This window comes from Triturus cristatus, chromosome 10 (genome assembly GCF_964204655.1).
Source record: "Triturus cristatus chromosome 10, aTriCri1.1, whole genome shotgun sequence".
NCBI lineage: Eukaryota > Metazoa > Chordata > Amphibia > Caudata > Salamandridae > Triturus > Triturus cristatus.
Window position 1 is genome coordinate 458,768,067 of NC_140593.1, and position 20,260 is coordinate 458,788,326.

The window sequence follows — 20,260 nt, forward strand, 5'->3', positions numbered from 1 at the left end:
AGGGTAAGCAGTCTATCTAGCTATCCTTAAAGAGCTGGTCTGTCCAACAGTGTGGACTTAACGTAGGCAAGCGTTTTTTTCGAGATTAGCGTGCATTGCCTTCGGTATACGCGTGACTATACAAGAGCATCTTGCCAAAAAACAGCATCAAGCCTGTGACTCAGATTTGATCATTTCAATTTGGACAAGGCCCTCGATAAGTTGCCACGATTTGTGAGAATTTTACATGAACATTCTGCACACGCCACTTATGAGACGTAGGAATCTTAGAGAAAAGGCTCGCAAATTCGGGTTAACATTGACGCAAAAGGGCTCACAGAGAAGGTTTTCCGAGTGCAGTGCAGAGTTCAAAACTGAGAAGCAATTTTTGAAAAACGTTTTATATTCCATCAAGACCAAAAGTTTTACTAACATAAAATTAATCTATATCCCTGACCCCAGGATTTGTAACAATATGCAGAAGCAATAATCATTTCATCACGAGATCAAAACGTGCATGGCATGCCAAATCGACAAACTCTATAAAAGGCAGACTTGTGTAAAATGTTCATAAGTTTATTTAAACAAAGTGCACTATATGTTTCATAAGAAAAGAAGGCTACAGAAAAAGCACATCGTCCACGCCCATGTATAGAAAATGCAAATAAAGGCTAAAAAAAACACACAAAAAATGTCATAACATGTACAAAAGCTGAGAAATCATTTTGCATTTAATTTTTCCTGATTGTGTCCAGTCTTTTTCACCTCATGCAATGAGGCACAACTGATATACCACTTCCGGGGCCAGCCTGAGGAGTATTTGCAGCAGTTCTAAATCCCCCAATGTAGGGTAATAACACGAGCAAAGACAAGCCTCCTGAGCCCCCCTTTCTCAAGTACCAAGTTAAATTCGACTTACAAAACCAGAAGTAGCTTTAGAGGGCTCCAGCCCAACTGTCCTACAGTGGCATTGACAGTGAAGAGGGATTCTGAATGGTGCTGTATTTGTTACCAGGAAGAGCAAACACACCACTATTCCCTTTTCAATTGAAATGCTAAGGGTGGTGAATCCGCCTGCAGATTAAAGAGCTCCAAAAATACAGTCAGCATGAAAAATGAAACAAAAAAAGAAGGCAACGCAAGTAGCATAATTATTTTACGATGTTTTAAATTGCTCTTCCCGACACTAAATACACCATTTTTCAGTACCTCCAATTATTAAATTAGCAATTTTTCACTTTTAGTCTCCATTTTTTTCATAGCAGTGACTACACCGTGGGTCTTAAGCAATTTACAAAATAATATATAATCCATTAAACTCATTAGCAATGTGATCTCAACATCGGTTGCTCATCCAATTATCTTTAGATTTGTGTGAGCTACAAAGTCTTCCATTAAAAGCGTGTCTTAAGAGCCAAGGAGGATGCTCGGTACAGCTTCTTCTTACAGATCGCAGGCCCTGAGTCTATCACAGACAGCAAAGACAGTTCATCGGAGGGTAAAAAAGTGCTGATTCTTATGTGGTGCCTACCTGTCTACAGGTGAAGGCTTTGCATTCCGCGGTTTCTTTACTTGGGCATACAAAGCCTCCACTGTCCTGCCTTCTCTGGGACTTTGAGGTCTGCTGTTCAAAGTTCCTGTCCCGCTGGATTGCGAAGGGTCATAGGAGGAAATCCCAGCATACATAGGGTCATCGTCGGATGTGTATGCCCGATTGTAATCCTGAATTTCCGCATAGTCTCGTTCGCGGGCTTGCTTTTCACGCAGTTCTCGCGTCTTTGCTTGAATTCTGCAGAATGAACGCATTGTTGAATTTAAACAATTGGTTGTACTAAACATTTATTTATTCTCTTCTTTATAGAACAATCACCCATTGTATGGCTCATAATTACTGCTCAGGGGCTAACATGCGCAAAACAACTTTAACAAATGTTGATCAATTTCGAGTTATTTGGGGAAGATGCCAACACTGCTGCTTCCTGCTTTTAACCATGGCCACTACCACCGAATTCATGTAGAGATTAGGTCAATTTAGTAACTATCCTCAAGGACTTTATATATTGTAGTAAGAATGTTTCTTCCATGGATGCTTAAAAGAAAGCCTAGCCCACTCCCATATTCAAGTAATGACTACTGAGGATTAGTCATAATGTATTGCTGTACATGATTGTATGTAGTTAATGTGTCATCTTTGCAGGTCTCAAGAGTATTTAAAAAATAAAAATGATTAAAACAAAAATGCATTAAGTAAAAACAAAACTACACTCAAAAGCAGACTGAAAAAACAAACGAATACCTTTGTTTTAAGCGCCTTCCTAAATCAAACCCGATGAATTTCTGTCATTAATACAACTGGCAGAAAATATTCTACACTTCTGAAAAACCTCTCATAAACTTGTGAAGAACTTCGCTGTCTCACTCTTTGCCAAGCTTGCTCCAATTACATTTTAATAACACACCGCAATATTTGCAGTGTTACGCTCTCTTTGACATTCAATGTTTGATTTGGGTGAAACAATGACTTTAAGCACCTTGATAACTCAATGTACATGGTGTTTGTGCTATATAGTAAAGGAAATGCATTAAACATGTAAAGATGCTGGAAGTACAACACCTATCCAGAACCACTATGAATTGAAAAACCCTGCAATGCCAATTTCAGCACTAACCTCTCACATAGTCAGTAAGACAGTAGTACTTATTAATAACCTTTGCATGTTCATTTGGTTTTGCTTTACGATAGGCTACGGCATCAAAAAAGCATGCTCTTCCTAATCAAAAAAATCTAAAAATCCTCAACTTAAATGTCCTTCAGACAGCAAAGAAAACATCAAAAAACTGGGTCTCAACTACAGATTAAAGATCATTTTGCATCTGCTCTCTAACAAAAGTAATTTTTGAAGCTCACCAGCAAAGTGTATAAGGAACACAAATTGGATAAGTAAGTATGCAATGTAAGTATGCATAAAACTACATGGGTTTTATGGAAAACCCATTCAAGCAATGGCAAACTAAGAAATACACAAAAAAACATTGGTTGAAGGGGACTTATCCAAAAGTCCAGTATCTCTCTGTGTTTCTTAGAGTCTAAAGTCATGCCTTTAAAAAGGCAACAAATTAAAACCTGTACAGGACCTCAGATATCGCAAAGACCTCTCTTAACAATTACCCGCAGGCCTACTCATCTTTGGAACCTACGTTCCCTATTCTGACTGACCAACGCAAGTCCCATGGCAGGAATCACAGAACCAGAAAGTAAACAAAATTAACAAGAAAAGGTATTGCTTGCTTAGATTACAATTAGAGGCCGAGCACGGCTCTCATTGCATTCCCCAAAGTCCTGTGTGCCAAACAACCACTTCCTTGCATTTCAGTTCTTCTTAAGAAATGCCATTTTCTCTATTGTGATTGCCCTTGCGCTGGGCCACATGCCACTACTCACAGCCCTCTAATGTAATTCTAGGGCATCCCAGAACATACATGATAGTTAACAACAGAGTAGAAAATGTCGATATCTGTGAAAAATCATGGTTTGTTTCTAATAGGGAACCAAAAACAGATAGACTCTTGCCCTTGACACTCAAATAAAACCAGCAGGTAATTCACAACCCAATACCTATATGTTATTCCAATCATATAGTGCCACACAACTGCAATACTACACACTATACCAAACATAGCTGCACATCACCTAAATTCATCCACACCCTCTGTACAAATCACACCACAAATTTATTAGCAACCTCAATGTCCCCCGATTCTCATCAATTTTCACTCTCTAATGTGGTGACTTTACAAATACCATTGCACACAACACAGATAAAAAAACAAACATCACCTTCTCCCATAAATTGGACACACACTACTCTATAAAACAACTCAGACAGACCAGGTGGTGCATTCATCGGTGTTCATAGAAGCTTCTGGACATGAACAAGAATAATCATTACCCACCACCACCTTAGAAGCTCTTAAGAAACCTCACAATGACACTCCTTCTCTTCAATGTTCTCATCAGGCCATTTGGCTTCAACAAAACATATATTGAAAATATTGTAAAGCTCATAACCTCTAACTGCATCTATAACTCAAACACCAATAACACCTTTCTTACAGACACGTTTCTAGAGACTCACACAGCCAGAATATTCGAGGAATGCTCAAGATCTTCTTGCCTCCTTAGAATTCACCTTGGCTACACACACATACTCCAAAGTGTATGCAGAAAATCCAATCATTCGGGCCATTCCCACTTCCAACTGTCTGTGTATCACACCCCTGGAATAGCCAGATCAGCCTTACATCCCATTCCACATCAAGGGGACTACAAAAATGTCAAAACATGCCACTGAAAATAAGTTTAAGAATCTTCCAAAAACGCCTGGTGGGCAAATCGCACCAATCACTCATTTCACTTCTAGATATATAACATAGGGTAAAGACACACTCTTACAAACACTCACCAAGACATGATGTCACCCACCTGCCCTACAGGTCTGCCTCAGAAGCAAATGTTCTGCTCCCTGCAGATGCCAGAAATGAACTCCAAGAATAAAGATCCGTAAACAAGAACATCCATGGTGAGAGTATCATGTACACAGAGATCTCTTTGCTCTGAAATGACCAGGCAGTAAACATGACATAAATCAACCAAAAGACACTGCAGTGTGAAAGCTGCTACACAAGCAAACACTGAAAACAACAGTCATTATGACTGCCTGCCGTCGTAGAACCACCCCCACACAGCCACCACCACTTCTACATGTAATATTGATATTGTTTGTATTACATTTATGACAATTATGCAGCAGAGATATTGTCTTGTGGGCAAAACTGGACTATACAAAGAAAAGGGATGTTCTTCGCATATCAAGGGAGGAAGGTTTCATAGTACGGCATGAAAGGCTGCTTATGTAACACACCATTCAAGGCAATTTACGCAGCACAGATTTAACACCTACACCGCAGCAGAGAAAGCGCCACGGGGATAGCCTTCATGATCCCAGTGGTTTGGGCTGTAGGTCAAGTGGAGTGTAGCGGAAACCGTGAAAGGGCGCTGGACGGAGGCAGTTGTGAGCTGTCGAAGGCGTGCCTCACAGGGTGGGTTTCATTTTCTTCCTGAACTGCAGGATGGTAGAATCCGAGCTTGTTCCAGAGTTTGGGTGTGGATGTTGGGATGGGATGTGTCCTCTTTATTTCTTTATGGCCTTCTTCAATATAAACATCAGCTTTTCTTAAGAAACATTTAAAAGATTAAATCACCCGTGAAGCAACAACAAGCTAAATGCCAACCCTATCTTTTCACTGCCAAAAATGCAGTTATTTCAACATCTAGTAGACCTTGCCATCAACTCCCTCAAAGCCAGCGCACATGATGATTTTCTCTCTTCCACAATAATCTAAGCACGCCCCCAAAGAATTCAAAACTTTCCAGTGCATGGTCAGCACTTCACTCCTCACTGGCACATTCTACTCCACATTGAAACATGAACAAGTTACAACAAAAAAATCAGCTGTAACAAGAAAATCTACCCCAACTACCCCAACTACCCCACTATTGCTCAATCACAGAATATCACATTCATGGGAACAATTACTAAAAAGAATTAAAGCAACCCTACCAATGAGGAATCCTCCTTCCTCCACCCACCCTCATCATAGAGAAGGCTAGCTTCCTGGTGGTGTATCATGCCCTCTAGCTAATGGATAAACGACACACCACCAGCCATGCTCGACCTGTCAATGGCATTCAATGCGGTGTTCCCTGCAGCAGCCAAATTGATTAAATGACAGAAGAAAATCAAGAACATTACTCCCGCCTTAAGAGAACTACATTAGATTCCCATACAAGTATGCATACAATTATACATGCCAATAGACCCGATGTAGGCGGTCGACTCCCGCCTTTTGAAGCAAAAAATGGCTTTATTTTGGCTGTCTCCCGCCTGAAATTGCCTGTTTCAGTAGAAGCCAATGAGACAAATACACACAATTATGTTTTTTTAAAATATTCTCCTTACCTCGTCTAAAATGTTGGCATGCATGAATCAAGGCCAACTTCATGATTCTATAAGCCAGCACTCTAAACTAAGTCAGGTGATCATACAGAATAATTGAAAATATTGAGTTGTCGCCCAGCACATTGTCAAAAATAAAAGTGTAAAAATAAGAAAACAAAAGAACCCGAGGACATGCCTGGTCGATAGTGACCAACAACCAGAGGGTGAGTGCCTGTGCATCAGACTACCCACTTCATCTCCAAAGTCACCAGCTTAAACCCCAGCAATTGATTCTATTCCTGCCACAAACCAGCTGAATTCCTCCAGATACACGCATAAAATGGCTATTACTATGAAATGTGTCAGGTTGCCCCTTTGGGCTAGCACTGCACTCTGAACACGCGTCGAATACTGTACATAAAAAAATAATATACACTGTGTAAAATAAGATTGTTTTCAGAAACGTGAAATTACAAGCAAAGAATGAAAAATGCTGTTGGCACATATGTCAGGACTGACAGAAAGGGGTCATGGATGTTACTTGGGCAACTTCACAACTCTGCTCCTGTCAAATCGGCAATACTGTTTCGGTAGGGCTTGAGTGGAGCTTTTAACCATGTTATCATTTATTAAAGAATAAATGCCATGCCCATGGCCCGGCTTAGAAGCACTCCGCCAGCCCCATTAAATATCGGCGCTCCAACTACCAAGACTGCGTAGTCTTGAGTCCATGTCATGCCTTTTTAGTCAACTATCGCACACTGCCTGTCCCTTAATCTCACTCCTGCTTTGTCCCTCTGTGGCCGTCTTTCCATATTTCTCTTCCTGCTTCTTCTCCTTTGAGTGTTTTCCCTCTCTTGCTCTTGGTCAATTTCTCGTGAGGAAAAATACGTGTCGGTCCTCAAAAGTGAGTGCCAGTGGACCCCCACCGGCAACCACCTGCTGAAATTAAGCACGGGGATTCGCCACACTGTTCAATTAAACTAACAGCAGTTCTGAAGCAATTACATACGATATGTAGTATCATGATAGACAGAACAGTGATTCATATATTGAAGCCATAATTCACCAACACTTGCCTATATACGCAGCAGGGAAGCAGATTAAATCCGAGCGGGGCTTGCACACTGACACAACAGTTCGAATCATTGGGGCAGCCAAACTGATGAACAATGTTTTATTCTTCAGAGCCTGTGTGAGGGCATATAGTGCTTGACACGACAAACTATAACACTGACCGTTATCTGGATTAATTACTCCGGCGTGCCTGCTTAGGAGTCTGGGGCAACCGGGAGCAATACGAAGATTTTCTGCAGTCGAGGTGATGGTGGTGCTCTAAGGATGGGACACCCAAGGCCATTGATAGGACATTGGGAAGTCCTCCTCTGGAGGTAACTACTAGGGAGTGGTCAGCTGTGGTAGATCTCGCATGGATTCTTGAAGAGAGGAGTTTTGCTAGTTTATTAGTCAAGAACTGAGAGGGTTTTCCTTTCTTCAGTTTTTACAATTCTCCTCAAGAACTGACATGGTTTTCCTTTCTTCAATTTGTACAATTCTCCCTTCCCGCCTCACCTTTCAGAATGCACTACTGTTGCGAAAGCATGCATTGGTGGGTTTCGGAGGCAGGTGCTGAGGCATGGTGCTACAATTAGCATCAAGAACAGCATCATAGGTCAGAACCAGAACACAATGTCTGCACTAAAAAAGCAATGATTATAAAAAGATTTATTTTAAAATAAAAACATCACTTCTTAGAATATGACTGAAAATAGTCCATAGAACCAATGGCGTCCTTGCAATTTAGAAACATAACATTATATCACTAAACATTTGGAAAGATGGATGCATTAAAGGTTTACAATCGTATGTAGGACAAAGTAAAATATACAGGAATCAAAACATGCCACGGAAGCAGCAACAAAGTGAAGCCGAGAGTACAGAAATGGAATAAAACACAATCCCTCGAGGCTCAGCTAAGTGTAAATCTGTTTTCAATGTAGCTGGGTGTCAAGTTGGATCAAGGAATAAATCCATATTTGATAGCAAGCATGATTCTTTCCTTCATTTTAGAAGTAATTATGGTGCTGTCTGGTGAGAAGTGGGGGCTTTACTCTAGTGCGAAGACACAGAAGAGGCGGCAAACAACTAAGATCATTTCTTCTAAGGTCCTCTTAAGAGATAGTGTACTCCACTTCGAAGTAGACCACTGTCATCACACAATCAAACTTTGACAAAGCCAATATGTCTGGTGCTGAATGGCAGCTTTTTGGCTTTGTAAATGCTTGCTTTGTTGAGTTATGCTTTTTGCTAAACTTTACTGTTGGGCCCTCGTCCTATATTTTAAGTGCAGATCATAGTAGAATTCTGCTATTCAACCGTGGAAGCCGAGCCGGAGGGATGTGAATGATATTCAGTGTCAATCCACGACTCAAACAACTCTGGCTTTATACCACCTGGGCGAAGACAGAACATATGTTCCACACCACATTCTATGCCCGGGCTGTTTATTGTTGACCTATAAGGGTCGGATGCACAACATATATTTAATATATCAATACGTGATAATCTTGCATACCATCAATCTAAATGTCAGTAATTAACATAGTCTATGGTTATCCAGAAAGCCTGGAATGAATCTGGGCCTTGTAACTGATGTACCAAAAGAAACCCTTATGTAGCACACCCAGTGAAGTGCTGTCCACCTTTCACAATATGAACATTGGGGGCTCTTGCAAATGCCATCAAACCCACTAATTAAAGGCTAAAAAGGTTCTGTGTAAGTTAATAAATTCCTCTAGGAGGAACCAGTTCATCACATACCCCAAATGCAGACATGTGCACCCTAGCAAGGAGGTGAAAAATGTAGAGGTTGAGCTACTGATGGGTGGAGCAGAAGTTAAATCGACACTTTAACTCCTAAGTGCTCTGTATTTTGTAGTGATTATATTGGCGCCCATGATATGGTACATCGCGGGCCTCATTCCTTTAGATTCTAACGGTCTCATATGTGGTTGCTCATGTATAACTGCTGCCTTTTTTCAGTTTTCATGCTTATCACCATACAATATATGAAATGTATTATGAGTTTTGAAAGTGAGCCTTTAGGTTTCCATGTTCAAATACCTATATGTTGGGTAATTTTATAATATTGGTTTAGAGAGACTAAGTCTGAAATGGTGAAATAGGAAAGAAAAGAGACCCAATATGAGAAAAAAGGGGGATAATGTATTGACTTCCTAACCTCAGAATACAGAGAGCTCACCTGCCCCAGATAGCGCCGCATAACACCGTTTCACACTACTTCATAGGCAGCTACTGTCACAGCTTGGCCCGGCATTGAGTGGGAGGGTGGATTTCAAGGAGTGTGCCCAAAGAGTTGAAAGCAAAGGAGCTAGCTCTCATAGATTATACAGACGGTAGAGGGGGAAGGAGAAGGATGGGGTTCGAACTCTTGACGGATTATGCTTACCGGCCAGTGGTTGAAGGTGGGTCTATGTGAAAGGCGTACACAAATAAAAAAATTATTTAAACCATATAATGGTGAAATCATTCTCTAATGCTTTTCTCGTATGTTCCAGTATGAATGATATTGGTGCCCACCCTTTACATGTTACAGACAGTTACAAAACACACTGTATGGAGGGGCATTTGGCACATGATTTATGTATGGTTCAACAAACTAAGTGTTGCACTTGACATTATTAAAGAGTGCATTCACAGTACGATTATATAATTTACATAAATGTTTTGCCATAACTAAGTGTGACAAATAAAGAATCCCCCTTATTTAGCAGATAATGCACTCACCATAGAGATGAAATGTGACTTTTCTAATGTGTGTGCTACTTCACATGAATAACACTTAATTGTAATTGAGAACAAACCCATCCCTATATATGTAGAATGTAATCCTGCTAGAAACGACATTGAACATATTTAAGGTGTGTATTAATATTCCATATATTTGATTTAAATGTAGTTCTCATTTATACTTACAACTGAATATTTTAATGACTTATTGAAAATTACATGTAGTATAAACCTAAACATTCATTTGTGTTTAAATGTGTACACGCATATTAAATGTGCACCACTGAAATTAACTTTTAAACTTGTCATGAGTAGACCTGTATTTCACCATGCTGCATAAAGCAGATTGGATGATGATAACATTATACAGAGAGCTCGAGCTCCCTGATAAATTAACAGTTGGGCGGTAATTGTTGAGATTCACTGGAAGGGTGGGTACATCGCATATCGGAGCGCTAGGGTGTGTCCCTCGGTAGCGAGCTGTTAATACCGACAAAAGGACAAGTAAGACATCTGCTTGTGGAACGGATATGACTTTGTAATAGGGGGTCGCTCGAGCCACTGCATTTTCTTACACTTTTGAAATGAAAACAACAACAACGAAAATAATAATAAAGGCTATTTGTACAGGATAATTATACCGCGTGCACATATACCCCAAAGGCCTCTCTTGACAATACTAGACCATTCAATCCATGCTGACACGCTGGCTGTGATAGACTTATGCATGCTAGATGTTAAATAACCAGGCATTCAGCACATTTCTAAATGTGAGCAAGGAAGGCTCGAGGGCAGCTGGTCCTTACTAAGGCACCTTGGACTGGAGCCACTCAACTTCTTGTGCCCGACATGGGGATCTTAGAGAGGAACTCTGCACTGAATCTCAGACTACGAGATACAGATTACAGATCAATACGGATTCCAAACATCTAATGAGAAAGTAAAGAAGAAATAATGAATAGAAATCAGGAGGAGCCTAGGAACAATAACTTCCGTACTATTGTTGCAGCACAGTCTGCATAGACTAAGCTTCTAGGTTAAAATAAACATTTAGGACCCAGCTGGCAACATTTGTAAAGGGTTCGCTATCTATTTTCCCAGTAGTTGATTTCCAATGATCTCTATAATACAGTGAAGAGAGACACAATGGTTCTAAATGGCCTAAAAGGTCCAGGATAGGAAAACCTTTAAAAGGTAAACGTTTAAATAAAGGTTTTTTAAAATAAATTTTGAAAAGAGAGAGTGATAGTTAATATAGAACAGGGACAAGAAGGTCAAGGTATAACAGATATTTATTATACAATGAAATAAATTCAGATGCTCACATATTCAGTGACAGTAAGCGTGACAAAAACGGTGAAAGTGAACTTTAAAAGAAAACATCGCATTGACAACAGGAATTGAACCACTTTCTTTTAGACTTAATATGAGGGGTTCACAACATGAACCCCTCATATTAAGTCTAAAAGAAAGTGGTTCAATTCCTGTTGTCAATGCGATGTTTTCTTTTAAAGTTCACTTTCACCGTTTTTGTCACGCTTACTGTCACTGAATATGTGAGCATCTGAATTTATTTCATTGTATAATAAATATCTGTTATACCTTGACCTTCTTGTCCCTGTTCTATATTAACTATCACTCTCTCTTTTCAAAATTTATTTTAAAAAACCTTTATTTAAACGTTTACCTTTTAAAGGTTTTCCTATCCTGGACCTTTTAGGCCATTTAGAACCATTGTGTCTCTCTTCACATTGTACCACCCCAGGTTCGTATATTGGGGTTCCCTTGTTTCCTATCAAACACTCTATAATACAGTGGCATTGTTCTGATAAAGTGAGCACTGGGACAAAACTCTGTCAAACAATGAAATATAAGTACACAAGACATCAAGACATTTTGTTTTAAAATTCTGATAAAGCATAACACAATGTGCCCTCTTTCTATAAGACACAGCGTGACTGCCCCTGAAAGGAAGCTACATCTTATGGGACTTCAGGAATTGGCCAGGCCTTGATCCTCATACTAGACCAAGTTCATTACACTGCTCATCAGCAGAGGAAACAAAGGCCTTCCTACAAAAAAGGAGCAATCATCAATAATTGACCCAGTTCCTGGAGAGGAGAGAGGTGTGGGAGAACTCTGCATCTGACATTTAGTTTGTCACAATGTACCTGTCCCGGCCCAGGTGCAGTGTCACAGCTAAATATCAGATGCAGATTTTCCCCAGGCCCAATAAAACAAAGGTGGAGGACCAGACCTCCGAAGCCAACACAGTAGGAGCTTGCCTTAGACATTCTGGTAAGAAGGTGAAGCAGTGATGTTAGCTATAAGTGGAGCTGAAGCTCTCAGAGGAGCTCTTTCCAGAGAAAACATGAATTCGCTAAGATGGATTGTCCCAGAATGCTGTGTAGGAGGGTTAGGAAAGGGATGGAGGGATGATGTGAAATCCTAGGATTGGCCAGGGGGTGCCTGACATCTAGAACTTTTAACGCCCAATTAAAAACCTCAGCACAGGGAGAGACATTTGAGAAGACCCTAGGCCTAGGAGGAGATAATAGCGGAAATGATCCAGCTGGAAAGAGAAGCCACCTGATGCCCTGAAAATGGACTAATGAACTCATGACGAGCTGACCCCCAGGACTAGGATGGTCTCTTCAAGGCCCGTTGGAATTCCCCCCCTTATGTCCCCAGAGGACTAGTTGGGGAAAAGACCTAGGTTACACTGCACCACCCAAAGGAGCCCTGCAAGACAACCAGGAAGCTCTATGGCCATGGGATTGTGGACAGGGTGTTCTGCTGGCTAGCTGCAGAGGGGCCCCCACCCACAGGAGAGAAGCACCAGGGGCAAAACAATCCGATGATGAAGAGAAATGGCTCTACTGGGCCTGAGAAATGCTTGTTTAAAAAATTGACCTTTTAAGAAGGAAAACGAAGACAAACAAGCATGTGGTGCTCTGTCGTATTTCAAAGAAATAGCCCCAGGGTGGGCCAGGGCCTAGGGGTTTATCTAATTATTTGGGGAGAGGGGTGTGCAAGGGGCCATGCTCCTTGAGCCAGCTTTTGGCCTTGGAGACCCCATGCAAAGATGTGCCATGGACCACATCCCCTGGTACAAAGATGACGCAGGAACGGCCAGCACTGTCAAGGAGGTCCTGGGATCTCATCGCCCAGACCAAAGGGAGCTGCATGATGGGTGCTTGCCTGCCACCCTGCGCCTGTGTCTAGGGGCACGCACTAACCTCTTGTCTTCCCTGCCTGCAAAGAGTGGGCAGAGAAAAAGTGCAGGTCTCCCACCCACAGGTGGGAGCAGAAGGACCGCTTGATCCTGTCACAGTGGTTGAAGCACACACAAGATGCCAGCACATGTGGAGCGCAGGGAGCCGACAGGGTCCTTGATGCTCCCCTTGCAGCCATTACTCTGTGAATTATCCTGAGGGATGGTATAATTATAATGGCTGCGTCTGAATATGATTATTGTTCCCTTTGGTTTTAATGGTGATATCATGATGGTATATTGGTAAAGTATAACATGATATTTGTTATTGAGGTAACACCCTGACAAAACCAGTAGGCCTACAAAAGAGGTAGTTTTCTACAGACCTGGAGGCGCTTAGTACAGGCAGAAATCTGAAGTAGCCCATCTGATTGAACAACATGCTTGTTATTTCCGGGGCATGTAACGAAAACGTGTACAAAATAACATACCTCCCTGTCCATCACCCTAGGAAAAAGATGCACATGGGATAACACTTGAGGGTTTGTGTTGCTGATTGCATTCGTTGTTGTCCTCAAGTAGTGGATCTGCACCTGGTAATCTTTAAAATAAAGGAATCTTTTGGGGCATATGCATGATTCTATACATTTGAAATTATCCAAGTGTAAGAAGCTTATTTTCTTTGTCGAAGATGTGAAGGGTTAATTTGAGAGGAATCATGGATTTACATTGTGTGGGAGTCTTCAGTAAGATGCATGGGGAAAAAAAACAGGAAACAAATTCATGCAGATCGCGCTCCACAGGATATGTTTTGATGCATGCAAGATCATTTTACAGTGATGAGGCATTATGCGCCTCCTCATCAGAAACCTCTATTGTACTACAACAAGGATTGACACTCCACAGCAGACTTGGTGGAGCCAGAAGGGTACAGAACAATCAACACAATGTATCTCCAAAAAAAGAGATTAACATTCTAAGACAAGAGGAGGAGCCAAGATGGCGACCGAGACGGCAGCGTAGATTCCCGGCTCTGTGAGCCTCCGCACCCCGCACGGATATCCTGCAAGAGATCCTTATTCTGCACCACGAGAATGTGTTCGTAAGCGAAAGTGGCAACCGATCGTGTGACCCCGAGGTTTCTGACTGCCATACAACCGGAGAAATCAGCGATCGAACTTTGCGGCCCGTGCGGTCCCGAAGCCGGGACCTCGAGTGGGCACCTTGGCCGGGTGGCAGTTGAACAACAGCGGCCTGTGGTGACTGGGTGGAGCCGGTCCACCGGAGTGGAGCCCCCATCGGCCTGCATTTTGCCGTGGCCGCTCCCCCCTATTGAGCGCCGCGGACTGAGGACATGCCCGGGTGTACGATTTCCGGATTCTGTGGCGTTTGCCCCTGCGTTTGATGGTGAGCTGCCTGGGCGCCGTCCCTGGCCCGCCTTGATCCTTGCGGGCTGCTCCCGGCTTTTTGCGGGAGATGGTCCGTGGCGGAGACGACTGTTGCCTGTGACCGTGCAACGGCTGGATCTGTGCCTGTCCCGGGATCCCTGTCTTCAGCGACGTGGCCCTTGAGGCGTTGTTCCCCTGGTCCTGGCCCCTATACGAGTCGGGCCCTCCCAGCGGCCATTTTGCCATTATGCAGCCAGCCATCCTGTCCGCGGGGACGCAGCGGGACTGGGGGTGTGTGACTTTCGGGAGTGTGGCGGAGCGATCGGAGGGAGCCGCTCTGGGATATGGCGACCTCCTGGAGGCCCTGGGTGCCCTTCATTACTCCTTTGCTCATGGCGCCGAGGTCCTGGGGGGGAAGCTAGATGGTGTGGTAACAGCGTTGGGGCAGTGGCGGCATGCTGGTCCACAGGTACGCAGTGGCTTTCCACACTGCACACAAGAGGAAGATGTTGCGGCCCCCCCCGCGATTAGTGTACAGCCGGACACCTCGGACAATATGCTACCGTGTGGTCGGCTAACTGTGAACTTAATCTGTTCCGGAGGTATTGGACCTGCGCGGAAGATGGTGGCCTTGTCCCGTGCGCGGTCTCCGGCGGCCCGGGGACACTTCCAGCAACGTGTATCTCATTTGGCTGCTCCAGCCTATCTGGTCCTTGTGGGCAGTGCAGATCCTGGGGCAGCACTGGAAAAGACGCCCCTCCATGAAGCGGTCTGTGCGGATGCCCAGAGACTTCCACCCCACCTGTGTGCGGCGTTTCCCGACTGTTTTTGGACACTCCTGTACTTTGGGACATTGGACATGGTGCTGGGTCAAGGGGCAGGTATGGGTAGAATCGCAAAAAGCGGTCAAGGCTGAGGCTGATCCTTCGAGGGTGGTCACTTCATAGATAGGCGGACTCATGGTTGTGCGCTCCTGGGGTCATTCGAACATTTGGTGTGTTATGCTTCCCATTCCCCCCCCCCCCTCCCCTATTTTTGTTGATATGATCGGCTTGGTACCGCTAATTGTTTGTTGGGGGGAGACCTCACCGTGCGGGAGGGAGAAGCCGGGGGTATGTTTTGATGGCCCTCCTCCAATTTATTATATTCTCTCCGCCCACCCGTCTGGGGGGGCCCTTTCTCACTCTCTTTTTCCCTGTCTCTTCTATATTTCGGGTCTAGTTCCAGGGCGACAGGCACACTGCTGGGGGGTGGGGCCATACTCATTCGCAGAGGTGCAGGGTGGGGGGATGGGGGAGGGGACTCTTTCGTCTTTATCTCCTTTTCTATGGCCTCCTTTTTCTCCACTGTTTCTTTTTGCTTTCTTTTTCTGGGATCAGTGCGATACACCACCCTGATTGTGAATCGTTTGCTCCTCATGTGTGCCACAGTCTCTGGGGGGTTCGCTGGGCTTTAGGTACGGGGACCAGTAGGCGCAACTATTTTTGATGTTTCTCCCCATCCGTACTTTCTCGCGCCTGCGCCATCGCCTCACTGTATTGCTGCTTATTGTTTGTCTCTTATCCTGACCCTTCTCGCTGTTGGCAAATTGTCTGGCACCTGATCCTATTCTTTCGTTTCATCATAAAATGAAAAACCCTCTCTCTCCTGGTGCCCTACCTGCGCGGCTTATTGGCCGGACTATATTGGACTGAAGACTTCGCTCTCCGAGGTGCCGCCTGTGTTGACATTTGCTTTTATTATCCTGATTATTTAGCGGCCGGCCCCGGGGGGTTGTAGGCCCATACGTGTAAATGATTGAAACATCAATAAAGGTTTTTCAAAAAAAAAAAAAAAAAAAAAAAAAAACATTCTAAGACAAGAGTACAAAGTTCAAGTTTTGCCTCCAAAAACTCCAAGGTGCAGAGCAGTACCTATAATTACTTCCAACATCAATCGCAGGAGGGTATTCATATCCTCTTGGGGGACAGTGGCTTTGCAATCAGTGACATCCAATTATTCCTTTCTGTTGCCAGAGCAATTACATCCACTGCATTGCCTGCTAATCTTTTGCTAAGTGCAAGTAATTGTATGGAAATCTAAAGGTGGGAAACTGCAATTTAATGCATGACAATGTGTCCCCAATAGACTGAATGTACGCTGCTTGGTAGAGCTGATAAATGCTTTGCCACTTATCAATACGGTATGCGATCTTTCATTTTCTATCACTTCCGGCCACTCACCTCTCAGTATCAGTGCTGTAACTTCTTTTTTCAAGGTGAGGACAAACAACATTCTGATATTGGTTAAAAAAACCTATTCTTTCTTGTGTCCAGTGTTATACGTGTGATGTCCCTAATAGTTTTTGCTGGAAAGTCTTGTTGGTTACAACATGTCAGTCAAATGCCAGCGCCATATCACTAATTGCAAAGCCTCGCGTGTATCTGCCAAAATCTTTGCGTAACAAAACATTGCCTATATCACATGCACTCTGTTGTGGCTTTCCAGTATGTAGTGTTACAAAAAACAAATTATCACAGAGCTATATGTTCTGAATAAAGCTTAGGCGGCTAAAAAGTGAACTGGGCAGAGTACAGCCTATCAAATCAGTGATTATTTAAGATTTAATTCAAGTAATTTCCCATTATCCTTTAGGAAAGGGCTAGAGGAGAAAGTGGAGCCCACATGATCGTACAACAGTTAACAAGGAGGGGACTGCAGTAAGAAAACATTTAGCTCAAGGGAGTGGAGATTTTGCTCTTTGAATAAAAATATTGTGGTCTCTCCGGGAACTTGGACGAGGCTTCAGAAGAGCCTCCTGCTGTTCAGACTTTGCACCAACCGACACTCTAGCAGTTCCAGATGATCTGAAGTGAAACCATCTATATTGTTCTATAGTGACCCCGCGGAGGTCACCGAGTATCCAAGTGATGTCATATCGCTTTCTTCTCGCTACGGTGAGATCTTTGGTCAGTGTTCAACTTGAGCCTGATCCAGACGCCAGATCAGTTATAATAAAACCTGTCATTAAAGGTCATCGAAGTAATTACCGTGCCTTCGGTCGTCTCCCTAGATTCTCAGTGAAATCTAGAATAAATGCAATAGACCACTTCCGCGGTCTATAATAGTCTATTATGCTACATTTAAAGAACATTAAATGAACAGCAAGCCAGCCACCGTCCATAAGTGGGACTTACGCAAATATAAAATGGCAGCGAGGCAGATTTAAAGGAAAGAAAAACGAGCCCAAAATGATATTCAGTACGAGCACTGAAAGAAACATGTGCTGCCTGGATGAAGAACTAAACCTTGCCTACTGAGTATCTGAAATACTGCTACCAATGTACAAATTCCTGCATTTGCAAATGCATCAAATGTCTGTCTATAACTTTAATAAAGTTAAAATCTTGTTAATACTGTAATGGATACACAATATTGAAATGTATGACTTGCCTCATGTTATCAGAATATCCGCCTGGGAAAGGAAACATTTTGGTGCTCAGCTCACTGCTTAATAATACAAAATAAAAAAAAGTATATGCATATATCACTCTTGGGTGTCCTATATGCCAGCTCATCAGTACATGCATTGATTTGATAGTGGCTGTTCAAAATGTATAATTTTAGTACAATTGCTTTCACATGTCTGCTCTTTTCCAATGATTAAAAATAGAACACATCTTCAAAACAGTTCCAAAAAAGAAATCTTAATTTAATATACTAACAGAATAACAAGGTTAATTTATTTTCAGCTTCATTCAATTAATGCCAGCAGTCTTTTCACAACTTCAGCATCAAATAAGTATAATTCTAGGCTCTTTCCGGGGTGTTTTTCCACACCATGTGAACCAATTAGAATGGATGATTCAGAAAAGAAAACCAAAAACAACTCTTCTCCCTGTTAGGCGGCTAGCGATTGGTCACATACTCCTGGCTTTAAGTCCTGACTGTGGAGAAAGGAATATATGTTCCCTATCTTGGCTGGTGTGTGCTATCATATTTCGCCTCTGGGAATATGATGGACTGCATTACTAATTGGCCACATCAAGTGGGACTAAACTGCTATGCTGCAGTTTCACAACTAGCAAGCATGTACCACACTTCACCCAAAACCTGCAATGATGGCACTGTGTGAAAACAACCATGACAGCCAATGAACCAAATTGCCCAAGCACTTTTTATTGAATAGTACAACTGTTTTTAATTACCTTAAAATGCCTTGGGGACTTTTATCTAACCTGAAGTAATTACAAATGTGTTACAGAAAACCTCAAGCTTCCATCTGCACCAAAAAAAATAACGAGGGGAGGCAATTGCCGCCTGTATCCTTTTTAGCTTAAAATGGCACTCGCTGTACAGTTATCTTTTGTCTTCTGTAAGTTCCTGCTGTACTAACTCTGTACAATCGGGCAAGCATGCACTTAAGTAATAACAGATACCTGAGGGGACATTTACTGAGCTACATACAATTCTGAAATGGGAAGTGTGGAGTGAGAGCATGAGCGACTTGTAAATATCTGCCCATCATTCTCAAAAATATTAAGTTTGCTTGTGCCCAGCATACATGCACAACCAAAATGATCAACGTGCTGAATAGTAGAGGAAACGCGATCATATATATGACTTGGATTCTGCTCCTGACGACAGTTTCCTCCTCTGTGAACAAAACGGGTACAGGCCACGGTACAGTGCAGAGATTTTCTTTATTTGCTGATAGCCATAATGCGTTTCGGCTCCTACGAGCCTTGTTCACATGACATATATATATATATATATACGACTGTAGTATTATTATTTCTAGTATAGACACGTATTCATGGACAGTAGGCTTACTCATCTACTATTCAATCTATTATGTTGCTGATAGATACTATTAGATATACTATTATATATAGACATATATATATATATATATATATATTACCTACTGGCGGTCGCCAGTAGGTAGTTATAGTTAGGACCACGTTTCCATAGGAAAACCTCAACATTCTATTTTGAATAACTTTGGCGCCGGTCGACGAATCCTCGCGAATTTCTCAAAATAGGTGAGGCGCTACGCTCCGCTCCTACCCTGAAAGTCTCGGGGGGATCCCTCAAGCGGGGGCTGAGATAAAAGGGGGGTCCCAAAACGCGTTTTTCCCATGCATTTTTCCATAGGACCTTTAGAACGAGCTACAGCCCGAACGGCTGAACAGAATTACTCAAAATTTGGCAGAGAGGTAGTCCCTAGGTCAAGGAAGTGCCTTTTGTAGGTTTGGTGTAAATCTGTTCAGTAGATTCCGAGAAAATAGCCTTTAAATCAATATATATATCTGAGCCCGCTTACGGTACGCTTACCGTACGCTTACGGTAAGCGTACGGTGGCGTGCGCGAGCGCGATTCTGATTGGCTCTTAGATCTTAGTAAACATTCGAATCGGCCGAAACCAGGAAGCGGCGGCCGCCATTTTGTGTATTTCACTCTGAAAAAAAAGAGTGAAAACAAGGAAAGGGGGCAATGAGGAGAGTTACAGACCCCCTTACATTTGTGAGGGGGTCAAAGAAGGACTGTAAAGTACAAAGAAAACATTTATTGATTTTAAAAAAAATCACGGGGTACGCGTACGGTAAGCTTACGGTAAGCGTACGGTAAAAAAAAAAAAAAAAAAATGAAAATCAGATTTAAGTGTTTAGATATTAGGGGGCTCTAAAAAGAGCCGTTGTGTTTATGAAATGATTTTTTAGTGGTACCTACAAGTAAGTACCGATGCAGAGTCTAAGGTTCAAGAGGAAGACTCTGTTCCCTTCATCATTGAAGTGCACACCATCTCCTCTATAAATGTCTTGCATGTCATAACGCAAGTTGTTGTGGTAAATGGCACCCATACCATAGTCACGGAGGAAAGCAGAAAC

At 42.6% G+C, this 20,260-nt stretch overlaps 1 protein-coding gene across 8 annotated transcripts in view; it reads right to left on the reverse strand.

Annotated features, from left to right (window-relative positions):
- The window catches only part of PARD3 (par-3 family cell polarity regulator), a 1,320,414-nt gene that overhangs the window by 285,212 nt on the left and 1,014,942 nt on the right, over nt 1–20,260 (reverse strand). For 4 of the 8 annotated variants that reach the window (XM_085631866.1, XM_085631864.1, XM_085631865.1 and 1 more), the window contains one exon: nt 1,511–1,768. The exons of the other annotated variants lie outside the window; for them this stretch is intronic. In XM_085631866.1, the coding sequence (XP_085487992.1) occupies nt 1,511–1,768 (258 nt within the window). The remainder of the gene's footprint in view (nt 1–1,510; nt 1,769–20,260) is intronic. 8 annotated transcript variants of the gene reach the window in all.